This window comes from Rutilus rutilus, assembly GCF_951802725.1.
Source record: "Rutilus rutilus genome assembly, chromosome: 2".
NCBI lineage: Eukaryota > Metazoa > Chordata > Actinopteri > Cypriniformes > Leuciscidae > Rutilus > Rutilus rutilus.
In genome coordinates, this window is record NC_140210.1 from 57,085,875 (window position 1) to 57,098,996 (window position 13,122).

The 13,122-nt window shown below is 39.4% G+C and overlaps 2 protein-coding genes across 2 annotated transcripts in view; both read right to left on the reverse strand.

Annotated features, from left to right (window-relative positions):
* Window positions 1–1,920: 1,920 nt before the first annotated feature.
* The window catches only part of LOC311286399 (B-cell receptor CD22-like), a 46,884-nt gene continuing 35,682 nt past the window's right edge, over window positions 1,921–13,122 (reverse strand). The window contains exon 8 of the mRNA XM_084402609.1: window positions 1,921–2,036. Coding sequence (XP_084258735.1) covers window positions 2,019–2,036 — 18 coding nt within the window. The 3' untranslated portion in view covers window positions 1,921–2,018. The remainder of the gene's footprint in view (window positions 2,037–13,122) is intronic.
* On the reverse strand, window positions 2,951–9,675 carry LOC311286535 (pregnancy-specific beta-1-glycoprotein 11-like; the record flags this gene model as incomplete). Its single annotated transcript, XM_084402742.1, has 8 exons — window positions 2,951–3,185; window positions 4,056–4,065; window positions 4,152–4,206; window positions 7,640–7,909; window positions 8,597–8,715; window positions 8,813–9,061; window positions 9,154–9,498; window positions 9,621–9,675. 8 exons carry the CDS (start codon window positions 9,673–9,675, stop codon window positions 2,951–2,953), a joined length of 1,338 nt encoding a protein of 445 aa, XP_084258868.1.

Below are 13,122 nucleotides of genomic sequence, written 5' to 3' on the forward strand. Positions count from 1 at the left end.
GTCTCAGAACAACCAGCTGGATGTCAACCAATCTGGCTTATTTGTCAGATTAACATATAAATATCTTATGTTGTTGAATGTAAAAATATTAATTTTAAGGGCACCTTGTTTTGAAACTAAATGAGAAAAGATGATGCAGAGATAATTTGCCTGTACTACATTTTCACCATATTACAGGCAAAATTCACCGTTTTGAACTTAATATTGAGTTATACACGCTTACTCTCATGTGAAGCACAACGCGTAGACGTGACCTAAATAAGAGATTCGTTGTGCAGTGTGTAGTTAGATTCATTGATTTTGACAGGTGTTTTCACGTTTCACTGCTCTCTTTGGTTGCGTTGTGTAGTTATACACTAAAAATCACAAAACAAATACAAAACAAAAACAACAGCAAAAATAAAAGCAAATAGTAGGAATATTCAGCTGCATAATTTATTCATGCCGCAATGCATGCTGGGAGTCATGGATGGGTTTTGTAATGCGGTGGCACCCAGCATGCATTGCAGCTTTTCGTTTCTGCAATTCTGCGTTTTCTTTTCTTGTCATGTCTTTAGGTGTCTTTATGACACTATAGACTAAGATCTTGTACACAAATTAATTTTGAAGCACTCTTGTTTTTCACGTCTCCTTTTTAAAGCAATGTTTAAAAATAGGCCTATTTGATTATTACTATTTTTTATGATCTGAAATCCAATAAGTTTTGCTGTCATTGTCTTTTCTTATGTGAATACACATACCTCCGTTAAAATCTCAGAGAATAATTTAGTGTTTAATGACTTTTAATGTAAAGTGTGGGAAAAACAAAGATATATGTTTGTTTTATTAATACTGGTGAAACATGTTCTTCAGAGAAGTTGAGATTTATTCTGTTGCTCCTGGTTTGCTTCTTCACTTTCAATGTCGGTGTAAATCCAGGGCTTTTTTAGAGTAATGTCAGAGTTATCAACAGGCCTCCCTCAACTAATATACAGTATCACTTACATTTTAAATTTGTTTCTCACACAAAGCTGTCGTATTGCTTCAGAATACTTGAAATATTATTCATCATATGGACTTCCTCTATGGCACTTTGTGGAAATTATGAATTAAAATGGCAGATAAACCTTAATTTTCAAGAAAGAACATAAAAGCAAATGTTTGTAGTTTACTCTGAGACAAAAACTATAATTTTCAGAAACGTGCACCTCGAAACCCATTTTCAAAAGTTTTGCGTTTTCAGGCCCAGAACACTGTTGTTGTGTAAATGAACAGCGAAAAGGCATACGAAGTTTTCAGGTTTTAGTTGCAATATCAGATCTTTATTTTCTGCATTCAAAACAAACAATGAGGCTTAAAGTTAAACAAAACATGTTAAAACACCTAAGCTAAACAAACTATATGCAACAAAAACAATACACACGAATGATTACACACTTTTATATCAATTCACGTTGCTTTTCAGGGCTCCACACACAAGAGAGACAGTGGATATAAAAAGTCTACACACTCCTGTTAAAACAGTGATGTAAAACATGAAACAAAGATAACTCAGTCAGAGCATTTGCACATTTAATGTAAAAAATGACAACCAAAGATAAAAATAAAGAGCTTATACAAAACATCAACGGGTTCTCATTGTTGAAAGGATGGAATCGTGAATCAAAGTGTTTTTGCAAAATAAAAAATAGAGTGGGAAAATATTGCCATGTCAAGATGTGCCAAACTGATAAGACTCCCATCCAAACGCAGTCCTGTAATAAAGCCAAAAGATGCTTCAACCAAGTATAAGTTCAGGGCTGTGAACACTAATTTATTCCAAGTTTGTTTAGCTTTATTTTTTCCCCTGAAATGTTACTGTTTTTTACTGGCATTGTATAGGTTGTAATTGTTACATTAAATATGCAAAAGTTCTGATGTGATTTATCTTTTGTTTCAATTTTTACATCAGAAAAACTGCTGCTTTAAAGGGGATGTGAAGACTTTCTATTTCCACTGTGCATAAAAAGCTGAAAAAAGGTTTTGCTCTGTCCCAAACACTACGGCCTCATGTTAGGCTGAAAGAAAGAAACAATGAAGAGAAAAATAATGAGAGTAAGTGAATGAATATATAAGTAATACTGTTTTTTTTTTATGTTTTTTATATATTTGTTATATGCTTAGTCTATAGACATTTGATATTCAGTGAATAGTGTGAAAAGTTCAGTTAAAACACTTACTGTTGCATTCTCATACACAGGTTCACCTGAAGCTTCACGTCTGCTATAATCATTTCTGGACTGACTCAGCTTTTCCATTACAAAAAAAAAAAAGAACAAAATAGAGAATAAAATGCATAAATAATGTCTTCCAACACCCACTAAAGAGTCACGACTACATTCAGGACTTCAATCTGAGTGCAGTTCATTTACCTGATTAATAAACTACTGATAACTAAATTCATTTTTCTCACCTGAGATTTGAGTGTGTCGTTTCTCTTTTTCATCCGCTTGCTTACCCTTGAAAACCAATTAATGTGATGTGATCAGATTTTAGCGTACATTTTAAAAAATATATATTAGTGTCACATTTTTTTCTAAGATGACCCCCCCCCCCCCCCCCCCCAAATTCAATGAATCCAACTTGAACTGAAATCAATATGTGTAGAAACACCCATTTAGCCTGAAAACGGAGTCTTTACTTAATACTTGTTGTTTCTGAAAAGAGGTTAAGACAGTACAAGTAACTGCAGTCAAATATTGCAAACATCTTACCAAATTAGCACCATGGTAATGATCACTGCAGCTCCACAAACCACTCCAATGGATATGTATAATATCACCAAACATCCTATAGCTGAGACAAAAAGTATAACATCCGAAAAGATTAATTTACTTCAATTTAGAGTGAGTAATTTAAAGTGATAGTTCAGACAAAATCTGTCATCATTTACTCACCCTGAAGTTGTTCCAAACCTGTATGAATGTCTTTGTTATGCTTCATAGAGGTTTAGAACAACTTGAGGGTGAGTAAACGATGACATAATTTTCATTTTTGGGTGAACTATCACTTTAAGTTTATGAGCTGTTCCATTAACAGTCACAGTTACAGCATCTGATCTCTGAGATCCATGTTGATTGTGAGCCTGACAGTAGAAGCGTCCACTCTGTAGTGCACTGAAACTCTGTCCAGATCCAACAGCTGAGGTTTCATTCTCCTTAAACCAGCTGAAGTTCAGAGCAGGAGGGTTTGAATCACTTACTCAATTTTAGTTGGAATAAACACCCAAAAAAAATGCATGGCAGTAGACTTATTACTAACCAGATTGATTTTATTTCTGTCATTCATCTACAGAAGTTCTTATTGAAAATGACCAGAGGTTTAGATGTTAATGTTTGGTTGACAATGTTTTTATTAACATAAATATACAGTTACTGCAGTCCAAGAAAAATGTATGTTACAAAGTAAATTAAAGCAAACAAACCAAACTATTATTTCAACCTCAACAACAAAACCTCTGTTAATTGTCAATAAGAACTTCTGTAGACGTGTGACAGAAATAAAGTCAGTCTGGTTAGTAATAAGTGAAGCTGGTAATGCTGTTTGTGGAGTTGTTTAATCCTCCTCTGCTGAGATCTTCACAGATTTAAGAAAAACCTACCTCACCAGTCACTCCCCCCGACCCCGTTCCGACACCACCCTTCTGCATCCAGGAGGGATCGATGAGAACTACATTTAAAAAGGCTTAAAATCAGGAAAGCAGCAGGGCCGGATGGGATCAGCCCTGCTTTGCTTAGCCATTGTGCAGCTCAATTGGCGCCTGTTTTTTCCACCATTTTTAACATCTCATTAAGCCAATGTACAGTCCCACAATGCTTTAAATGCTCCATCATTATTCCTGTGCCAAAGTCCTCAAAGATCACCTGCCTCAATGACTTCAGACCAGTTGCCCTAACATCTGTGGTAAAGCATTTGAACGGATTATTCTGGCACCTGAAATCCTGCACTTCCTTGCTGATGGACTCAATTCGATATCGATTCGCCTACCAAGCCAACCGGTCCATTGAGGATGCAATCAGCAAAGCACTCCACCATACCTTGCAACATCTGGAATCACCAAACACCTACACACACATCCTGTTCATAGACTTTAGTTCCGCCTTTATCACTATTAACACATTTAAACTCTTTACCACACTCTTGGACATGAACATTGACCCAGCCATATGCCACTGGATAAGGAACTTCCTGTGGAATAGATCACAGAGGGTGAAGGTTAATAACATAACCTCACACCCTCTCACCCACAGTACAGGAGCTCATCAGGGCTGTGTTCTCTCCCCTTGGCTCTTTTCCCTTTATACAGCATACTTTACATCCATGGACCCTTCAGTGAAAACAATAAAGTATGCGGACGACACAACCATCTCAGACAATGATGAAACACAGTACCGCATGGTGGTGGACCAAGCTGTAAATTGGTGTTCGAACAATGACCTCCAGCTCAAGACAGCCAAAACCCAGGAACTCATTGTGGACTTTAGACGTAGGCCATTTCCCAAAACACCCATACAAATAAATGGCAATCCAATCACCATCACTAACTCCTTTAAATTCCTAGGAACACACATTAGCAATAACCTGAAGTGGACAACTAACACTAATCACATCATTGCAAAAGCTCAACAAAGACTTTACTTCCTCAGGCAGCTTAAAAAATACCGGATCAAACATCAGCTCCTTGTTCTGTTCCATTCCGCTATCATCGAGTCTATCATTACATCATCAATAACAGTAGCCAAACAAAGAAAAAACTACAGCAGACTGTCAACAAAGCATCTAAGATCATAGGGAAACCACTGCCCTCAGTCGATTCCCTCTATACACATCGGACTGTAAAGCGTGCAAAGAAAATCATCTCCGACCCCTCACATCCAGCGCACCACCTCTTTCAGCTCCTTCCCTCAGGGAGGCGCTACAGGTCACTCTCTACCAAGACCAAACGCTTCACAAACAGCTTTTTCCTCATAGCCATCAGGACTCTGAACTCTTCTCTTTAGTTTAGTTTGTCCTCTCATACACTACACATGGTCATTCACCCACTGTATCTTGTATTGTTACATGTTGTGAAGTGTATTGTCTATTTGTTGTTTGTAATGTATGATGATGTCGAGCTTAAACATATTGTACCGAAAACAAATTCCACTGGCATTGTCGTGTGGCTAAATAAACAATCTAATCTAATCTAATTCCTGGGAGGGTCTAAAAAATATTACCAAACTTATTGTGGCAAAGATCATGAACCATTTGTGTGCTACTAATACGTACTTACACTCACCTAAAGGATTATTAGGAACACCTGTTCAATTTCTCATTAATGCAATTATCTAATCAACCAATCACATGGCAGTTGCTTCAATGCATTTAGGGCTGTGGTCCTGGTCAAGACAATCTCCTGAACTCCAAACTGAATGTCAGAATGGGAAAGAAAGGTGATTTAAGCAATTTTGAGCGTGGCATGGTTGTTGGTGCCAGACCGGCCGGTCTGAGTATTTCACAATCTGCTCAGTTACTGGGATTTTCACGCACAACCATTTCTAGGGTTTACAAAGAATGGTGTGAAAAGGGAAAAACATCCAGTATGCGGCAGTCCTGTGGGCGAAAATGCCTTGTTGATGCTAGAGGTCAGAGGAGAATGGGCCGACTGATTCAAGCTGATAGAAGAGCAACTTTGACTGAAATAACCACTCGTTACAACCGAGGTATGCAGCAAAGCATTTGTGAAGCCACAACACGCACAACCTTGAGGCGGATGGGCTACAACAGCAGAAGACCCCACCGGGTACCACTCATCTCCACTACAAATAGGAAAAAGAGGCTACAATTTGCACGAGCTCACCAAAATTGGACAGTTGAAGACTGGAAAAATGTTGCCTGGTCTGATGAGTCTCGATTTCTGTTGAGACATTCAGATGGTAGAGTCAGAATTTGGTGTAAACAGAATGAGAACATGGATCCATCGTGCCTTGTTACCACTGTGCAGGCTGGTGGTGGTGGTGTAATGGTGTGGGGGATGTTAGGCCCCTTAGTGCCAATTGGGCATTGTTTAAATGCCACGGCCCACCTGAGCATTGTTTCTGACCATGTCCATCCCTTTATGACCACCATGTACCCATCCTCTGATGGGTACTTCCAGCAGGATAATGCACCATGTCACAAAGCTCGAATCATTTCAAATTGGTTTCTTGAACATGGCAATGAGTTCACTGTACTAAAATGGCCCCCACAGTCACAAGATCTCAACCCAATAGAGCATCTTTGGGATGTGGTGGAACGGGAGCTTCGTGCCCTGGATGTGCATCCCACAAATCTCCATCAACTGCAAGATGCTATCCTATCAATATGGGCCAACATTTCTAAAGAATGCTTTCAGCACCTTGTTGAATCAATGCCACGTAGAATTAAAGGTAGGGTAGGTAATCCTGTTCAGAAACACTTTTTTTTATACTGGGTGAAATGGTCCTTCCATCCTGATAGTAGTCAATACATTATGTGTTTAGAAAAAGGAATGAAAAAAATCAGACCTCTGTAGCAGCTGCAGGACAGTAAAAACTCTGACCAATCACTGCCATTCGGTGCGAATGTAAAGAACCAATCAGATGCCTTCATGTCTCGTGCCCGAGCCCCACTGCGCGCGCTGCCCTGCGTGCACTCATCACATGTCACCGTTCCTGGAAATATTCAGCTCAAAGCACCTGCATATGCAGTCAGCGAAGGCAAACAAGGCAAAAACTACTTCCTCGGACCCTGCCCGCACTCTTGAACGACCTCCTCTGCTTCGCCCTCAACCCCGGACCTGTCCTCGAACCGACGATGCGGTACTTGTCTCCGGACTCGGAGTGTACGTTAGTATTCATTAGAGTCAACAATGTTTTCATCATGGAAACTCTTACATGCAAAACACTGTATATGTTATGAATCTAACACGAAATTCACCTTCATCACAGTGTAACTGATGGTAATGGAAAAACGTGTATCAATGCAACCTGTTTTTAGCTTTGCCTTATAAATATAGCTCGTTACCTATAAATATAGCTCGTTACCGAATCAAACTTTACCAGTATCGATATGCTTGCTTGATAGTGAGTACTAAAAGAAATCTTATTTGTTTATATTCATAGTGATAAAGTTAGGTATTTTATTACATGTGATTCTGACATGATGTCACTGTATGTACTGCGCTCCTTCCTCTCCACTCGTCTCAGGTAATAAATGCGTCTTCCAGCTGAGCCTGAGCGTTTGGCGTCGCGCGTTCATGTGTTTTGGGGGCGTGGCTTTGGAAGGAGCTCAGAAGGGAGGGGGTGGAGTGAATGGAAATAATGAGCTGTGTTTATTGCAGATTAAAAGGTCTACAGTCACTCGATTTTTATACTCTCTTTTTCAGAGCACTTACATTTTAATTATGTATTGGTATATAAAGACAGTTTAAACAAATTTGGAATGTTTTTTTTTTAGAAAAATGATTACCTACCCTACCTTTAAGGCAGTTCTGAAGGCGAAAAGGGGTCAAACACAGTATTAGTATGGTGTTCCTAATAATCCTTTAGGTGAGTGTATATCATCATCAACATACTGGAATGTTCTAGAGCATCTTGTGTTTTATTTTAAACTTACACTTGACGTTTAAAGTCACAGCATCAGAGTGTTTCTCTCCATGTTCATTGATGGACTTGCACTTGTATTCTCCACTGTCACCAGAGCTGATCTTTGAGATGTTGTAGATTCTTCCAGATCCTACAATCGTTCCTCCTTTAATCCAGCTGATTTCTGCAGGAGGGTTTGAGTCACTGCTGCAACTCAGAGTCACTGAATCTCCCTCCACCATTACACAACATGGACTCACCCCAACAAAAGTGTACTGTGGAGGATCTAGAAGAAAATGTGTTATTTTAAGTGTTTTTTTGTTTTTTTTGCAATTTAAAAGTTTGTACCACAGTAGAGATTGTTGAAGAAACCATCACACTGTTTGAATTCTTAATGGCGCAATAAGTGTAAATCTATCTGTAAATTTGTGCTTAAGTGGCAAACTGTCCCGCAGTTTTGATTTGAGCTTGTCGCACAGTTAAATCTCTGGAGTTAAATTAACACTACTCAGCGTTCATGTGGGATCCTGCAGCAGGTGTTAAAAGAAACTTTGGATGAAAGTGTCTGCTGTATGAATAATTGTAAATGTAGCAAATGTATTTTCTTTGCTATAAGTGTAAATGGTGTTCATACTTCTGAAAGTCATACTGGGTGTATCTGATCATAATTATTAAAATCATAAATGGATGCTGCATCAATGGGACCTTAATTGTCTCTATCCCTACCCCTACACCTACCCTTAACCCAAACCATTTTATTTCTCATACCATTTACACGCCAAAAATAGTTTTTGTGTGCATATGATACGCACTTTATGGCGTGTAATACGCATGCACTCCACACCCCTAATCCTACCCAAGGAGTTTACAGTGCGTTTCATTTGCACGCAAAAACAATTTTTGGCGTATAAATGGCACGAGAAAGAAAATTTGCGCTATAGATCCGCACTTTCATGAGATCGTGTTGGCTGATCAGTAAAGGTGTCCTCAGATGCCCAGGAAAGGAGCTTCTTGGTTTTGCAGTCGATGTGCAGAGCTTGTCCTTTAAACTTGGTCAGTGATGCAAAAAGCAGTTGTAAAAAGCCAGGCTGTGTGATGGTGGCAGTGGCTCGTACTTAGTGTAAATAGACACTCAATATCTTTATTGATAAAAAATATATATATATCAACAAAATATATAGTTATTAAAATATGACTGAATTCATACTTACACATGACATTGAGATAAACAGCAGGAGAGATGTGAGTTTGTCCGTCTACAGCACAGTTATATCTGCCTGAATCCTCTCTTCTGACTGGATTGAGGATGAGTTTGTTACTGAATTTACTCTCAGTTAATATCTTCTGTGAGTTTCTGTACCAGATGAATGTTGCTCTGTCAGTCAGAGTGCAGCTGCTTTTACACGTCAGATTGACTGAATCTCCCTCTGTCACTCTCTCAGGAGACTCCACCTGAAGATCTGAACACAACACACACATTATATCTAGTGCAATACACTGATTATTATTCAACATAATGCACAGAAGAAGAGATAAACCTCATCAAAGTCACCTGTGACAGTAAGAGTCACTCCAGGTTTACCAATCCATCTTCCTTCTGTTATATCAGTGATGAATCTAAAATAGTACATGTGTGAATCCTTCAGTGTCACATGACTCAGTCTGACGGTGCAGTTCTGCTGTTTATCTCCCAGATACTGAAGCCTCTGACTGTATTCAGTGTCCTCAGACAGACCTGGAGGATTTACATCATCTGCAGGGCCTTTGGTCCAGAACACCTTCTCGATCTGATGTCCAGTAGGGTATGTATAAGTGCATCTGATGATCACTGTTGAGTCCTTTAGTGCACAGATGCGTGAATGACTGTAACTCACATTCCAGTCACCACTAGAAACCCCTGAAACACAGAATTCAGACTGAACAAATTAGCTTTAGCTTGTGCATCAGAGATACTGGAAAAACTTCTGTACGCAAATTGCAAAATCCTTTGAGAGTTTCTGAAGTGTTGAAGCCACTCACCGTGAATCATGAGCAGAAAGATCATAGAAAGAGGAGCCATTCTTCTGACTGACATCAGCATAGCAACACCTGCAACAAAAGCACAGTGCTCATTTTCATTGTACTGAAGTTGTATTAATCTCTCATTGTACTTCTAATAATACCTAGTAAACATATTTATAAATACTTTCTTGTTTCTCCTGTAATTCTTGCCATCAAATTACTAATGACTTGTGACACTTTCCTTGCTAAGATGCGAGGAAAGGAAGCGAGGATTCATAAATAAAAATGAGACGCACCCCTACCCACATAGCAACATTGTTACGGCCCACATCTGGCAAACGTGGAAAGACGTCAAGACATGCCAAAATGGCTGACCGTGTCAGACCAATTGCAACAATGAGCAATTAAAGACATTTAAAGAGGATTTTAGGCAAAATGGCTGAAAAAATATTTAAACAGTAATTTAAAATGGATTATCACTTTCACCAAATAGGTGGCGCAATTACAAAACTGATGTGATGTGGTCAGAGTAAGGTGACAATGACACATAAAAAGTTTGGTGTCAATATGGCATTGCAGAGATAAAGCAAGAATAGTTATTTTGGCATCATGCCTCAAGTTTGCTGCTGCGGTATACGAAAACGGTTTTGTCTATCGACACGAAATCCATAACTTTTAGTCGGCACAGTCTGGAGATGATGCGATTCGATTTGGTGAAAATTGAACAAACGATCTAGGAGGAGTTCGAAAAAGTAGGTATTGAATGAAAATCAAGATGGCGGACAGGAAGTTCGGACAAAATAAGGTAAACTTGGTATTTATGTTGACGGCGTGATCCAAGGAATCTATTAAGACCGTCTCGGTTACCAATGTAACCCTCGTTCCCTGAAAAGGCAGCCCCGCCCCTCCGTGTTCGGCTATCACCGAGAATAGAGACAAAACACATCCATTACTCATTAAGAGAGACAACCCTTTTAGACCATGCACCGGGAGCGCTGACCATTTTTCCCATCGTTAAACTAGCAAAAGTGGATTCAGAAAGGCCATAAGTGCACTTGCGCCCTGAGCTTTAGACCATGCACTTACAATAGAGCCCTACCACTGTGGGCCGTATCAAAGTCCTTTTAGGCAAGTCGTGCCACTCGGCCGCCATCTTGGCAACGCCTCCGGGCAGCTATTTCGGACTAACAAGACCAGGCTCCTATCTAAATGAATGGGCAGAAAGTCAGAACTGCACTTTCACTGGTCACCGGGACATAAAAACTGCATGTATAGAAACAGCAGTAAAATATGATAAAAATCGCTGAAAAAGTTTGATGACTTTGCCCCAAAATAAGGTTTAAAACGCCTTTTCCCCCACAGGTTATACTTTTACTACGCATGCGCAAGGGTTCACGACACCAACTTCCTTTACGTCTCTATCCAGATGCCGGTGTTGTGCATATTCAATGTCAATATTGTTCTCCTTTATTTAAATATAAGCAGGTTTGCACTTTATCAGTAATAACAATGTATTGTATAGATCAGTTGTTTTAACTATTCATAAAAATGAATCGGTTCAAAAGAGTCGAACCGTTGTCATACGGTTGTGTGATTATCCCAGCAGTTAGGACATGGACATCCCACAAGGTTAGTGTCAACACAGAAAACATTACATCACTGGATAGGTTTTTTTGTTTATTTAGAGAGTAATGTTATGTCAGCTGAATGTGCGGAACGCATTTCAGAGAAGATAAGGCAACGTATTTTAGCACAATTCACACCCAACGGTAATTCAGGGGAAAAAAATCTCTGAATGCTCCAACATGAAACTTTGGTCTTCCGACCTTTTACCATCATGTCGTTTTATTTTGCTTAATATGCGTGCGGGAGAGAGAGCAAGACAGCACTTAAAGGGTTAGTTCACCCAAAAATTAAAATTCTGTCAGTAATTACTCACCCTCATGTTGTTCCAACCGCGTAAGACCTTCGTTCATCTTCGGAACACAAATTAAGATATTTTTGATGAAATCTGAGCCATGTTTCACTCCTCCATAGGCTTCCAGTGTGACCGAAACTTGCTGGCCCAGAAAAGTTATTAAAGAGATCGTTAATATAGTCCAAGTGACTCCAGTGGCTCAATCTTAAGTATATCAAGCGACGAGAATACTTTTTGTGCGCAAAAACAAACAAAAATAACGACTTTATTCCACTATTCATTTCCTTCTCTCTGGATGTCTAGTTGGTTTGCGTAGTGTTTTTGCGCAGCGCGTCTGTGTTACACGTCACCACGTAGGCTCACTATTGGCCGACGCCAGTCATGTGTGTGTTGCGTGATGACGTGCAACACAGAAGCGCAGCGCAAACACACTACGAGGCCCAGAGAGAAGGAAATGAAAAGTGGAATAAAGTCGTTATTTTTGTTTGTTTTTGCGCACAAAAAGTATTCTCGTCGCATGATAAACTTAATGTAGTGCCACTGTAGTTACTTGGACTATTTTAACGATGTTTTAATAACTATTCTGGGCCGGTGAGTTTCGGTCACACTGGAAGCCTATGGAGGAGTCAAAATTCTGTCAGATTTCATCAAAAATATCTTAATTTGTGTTCCGAAGATGAACGAAAGACTTACATGGTTGGAACAACATGAGGGTGAGTAATTACTGACAGAATTTTCATTTTTGGGTGAACTAACCCTTTAATTTGGAGATGGTGAAGTCTTGTTTACACTTTCGCCTGGCTTCGGAAAGAGAGAGAGAGAGTGCGCGCGCGACCGACTCTCTCTCTCTGCTTGTCCTTTCCATATGGTTCTTTCAGTTAAATAAGCCGTCACTGATCTTGCACACACAACAACTCGCTGTCCCCAAATCGTCTCCGCTGTCGCAAAACCTCAACTGTGCGCATGCGTCAGTGGAACCAGACGATAGGTTTAAATGTTTCCCGGCTTGACTGTTGAAAGCAGATGATTGGCTTTCCAGCGGGAGAGGCGGGACATGTTCATACAACCGCCATCTTTGCCGTTACGGGTTTTTCTTATGTAGTTAAATTGAGGATTGAGGAAGTGGCATGTCTCTTATATAAATTGTCTCTGGCCGTATTTCCTTGCTTTAAACTGCAATTATAGTTGGCTTGTGGGTGTCACTATTTATTAATACCGCTTAGGCCAATCTTCTGCTTTTGCTTGTTTGTTAATCCAGCTTTATATTAAACATGGCAATTTACACAATGAATATTGTTGGCTATGTGATGAATTGCTTTTGTTGCTCTATTGTATTTCATGTAGGATAAAAGCATCTGCTAAATGCATAAATGTCCATTTAAATGTAAATATTATAGTTAGTACAGTTAGTTTGTCTGTTTAGATACTAGTGTTTATTGCGGTTTAGTCTGACTCATTGCAACTGTTGGTTAAACTAGTTTATAGCACACATGCTGTTTCCTCTTCCTCTTTGGCCAGTGAAAATCAAGCACCATCTACAACACTGAGACTGTGTGGAGAATAACCTACTCCAAAAACAACCGAAAAGAAAAGAATAAAGAA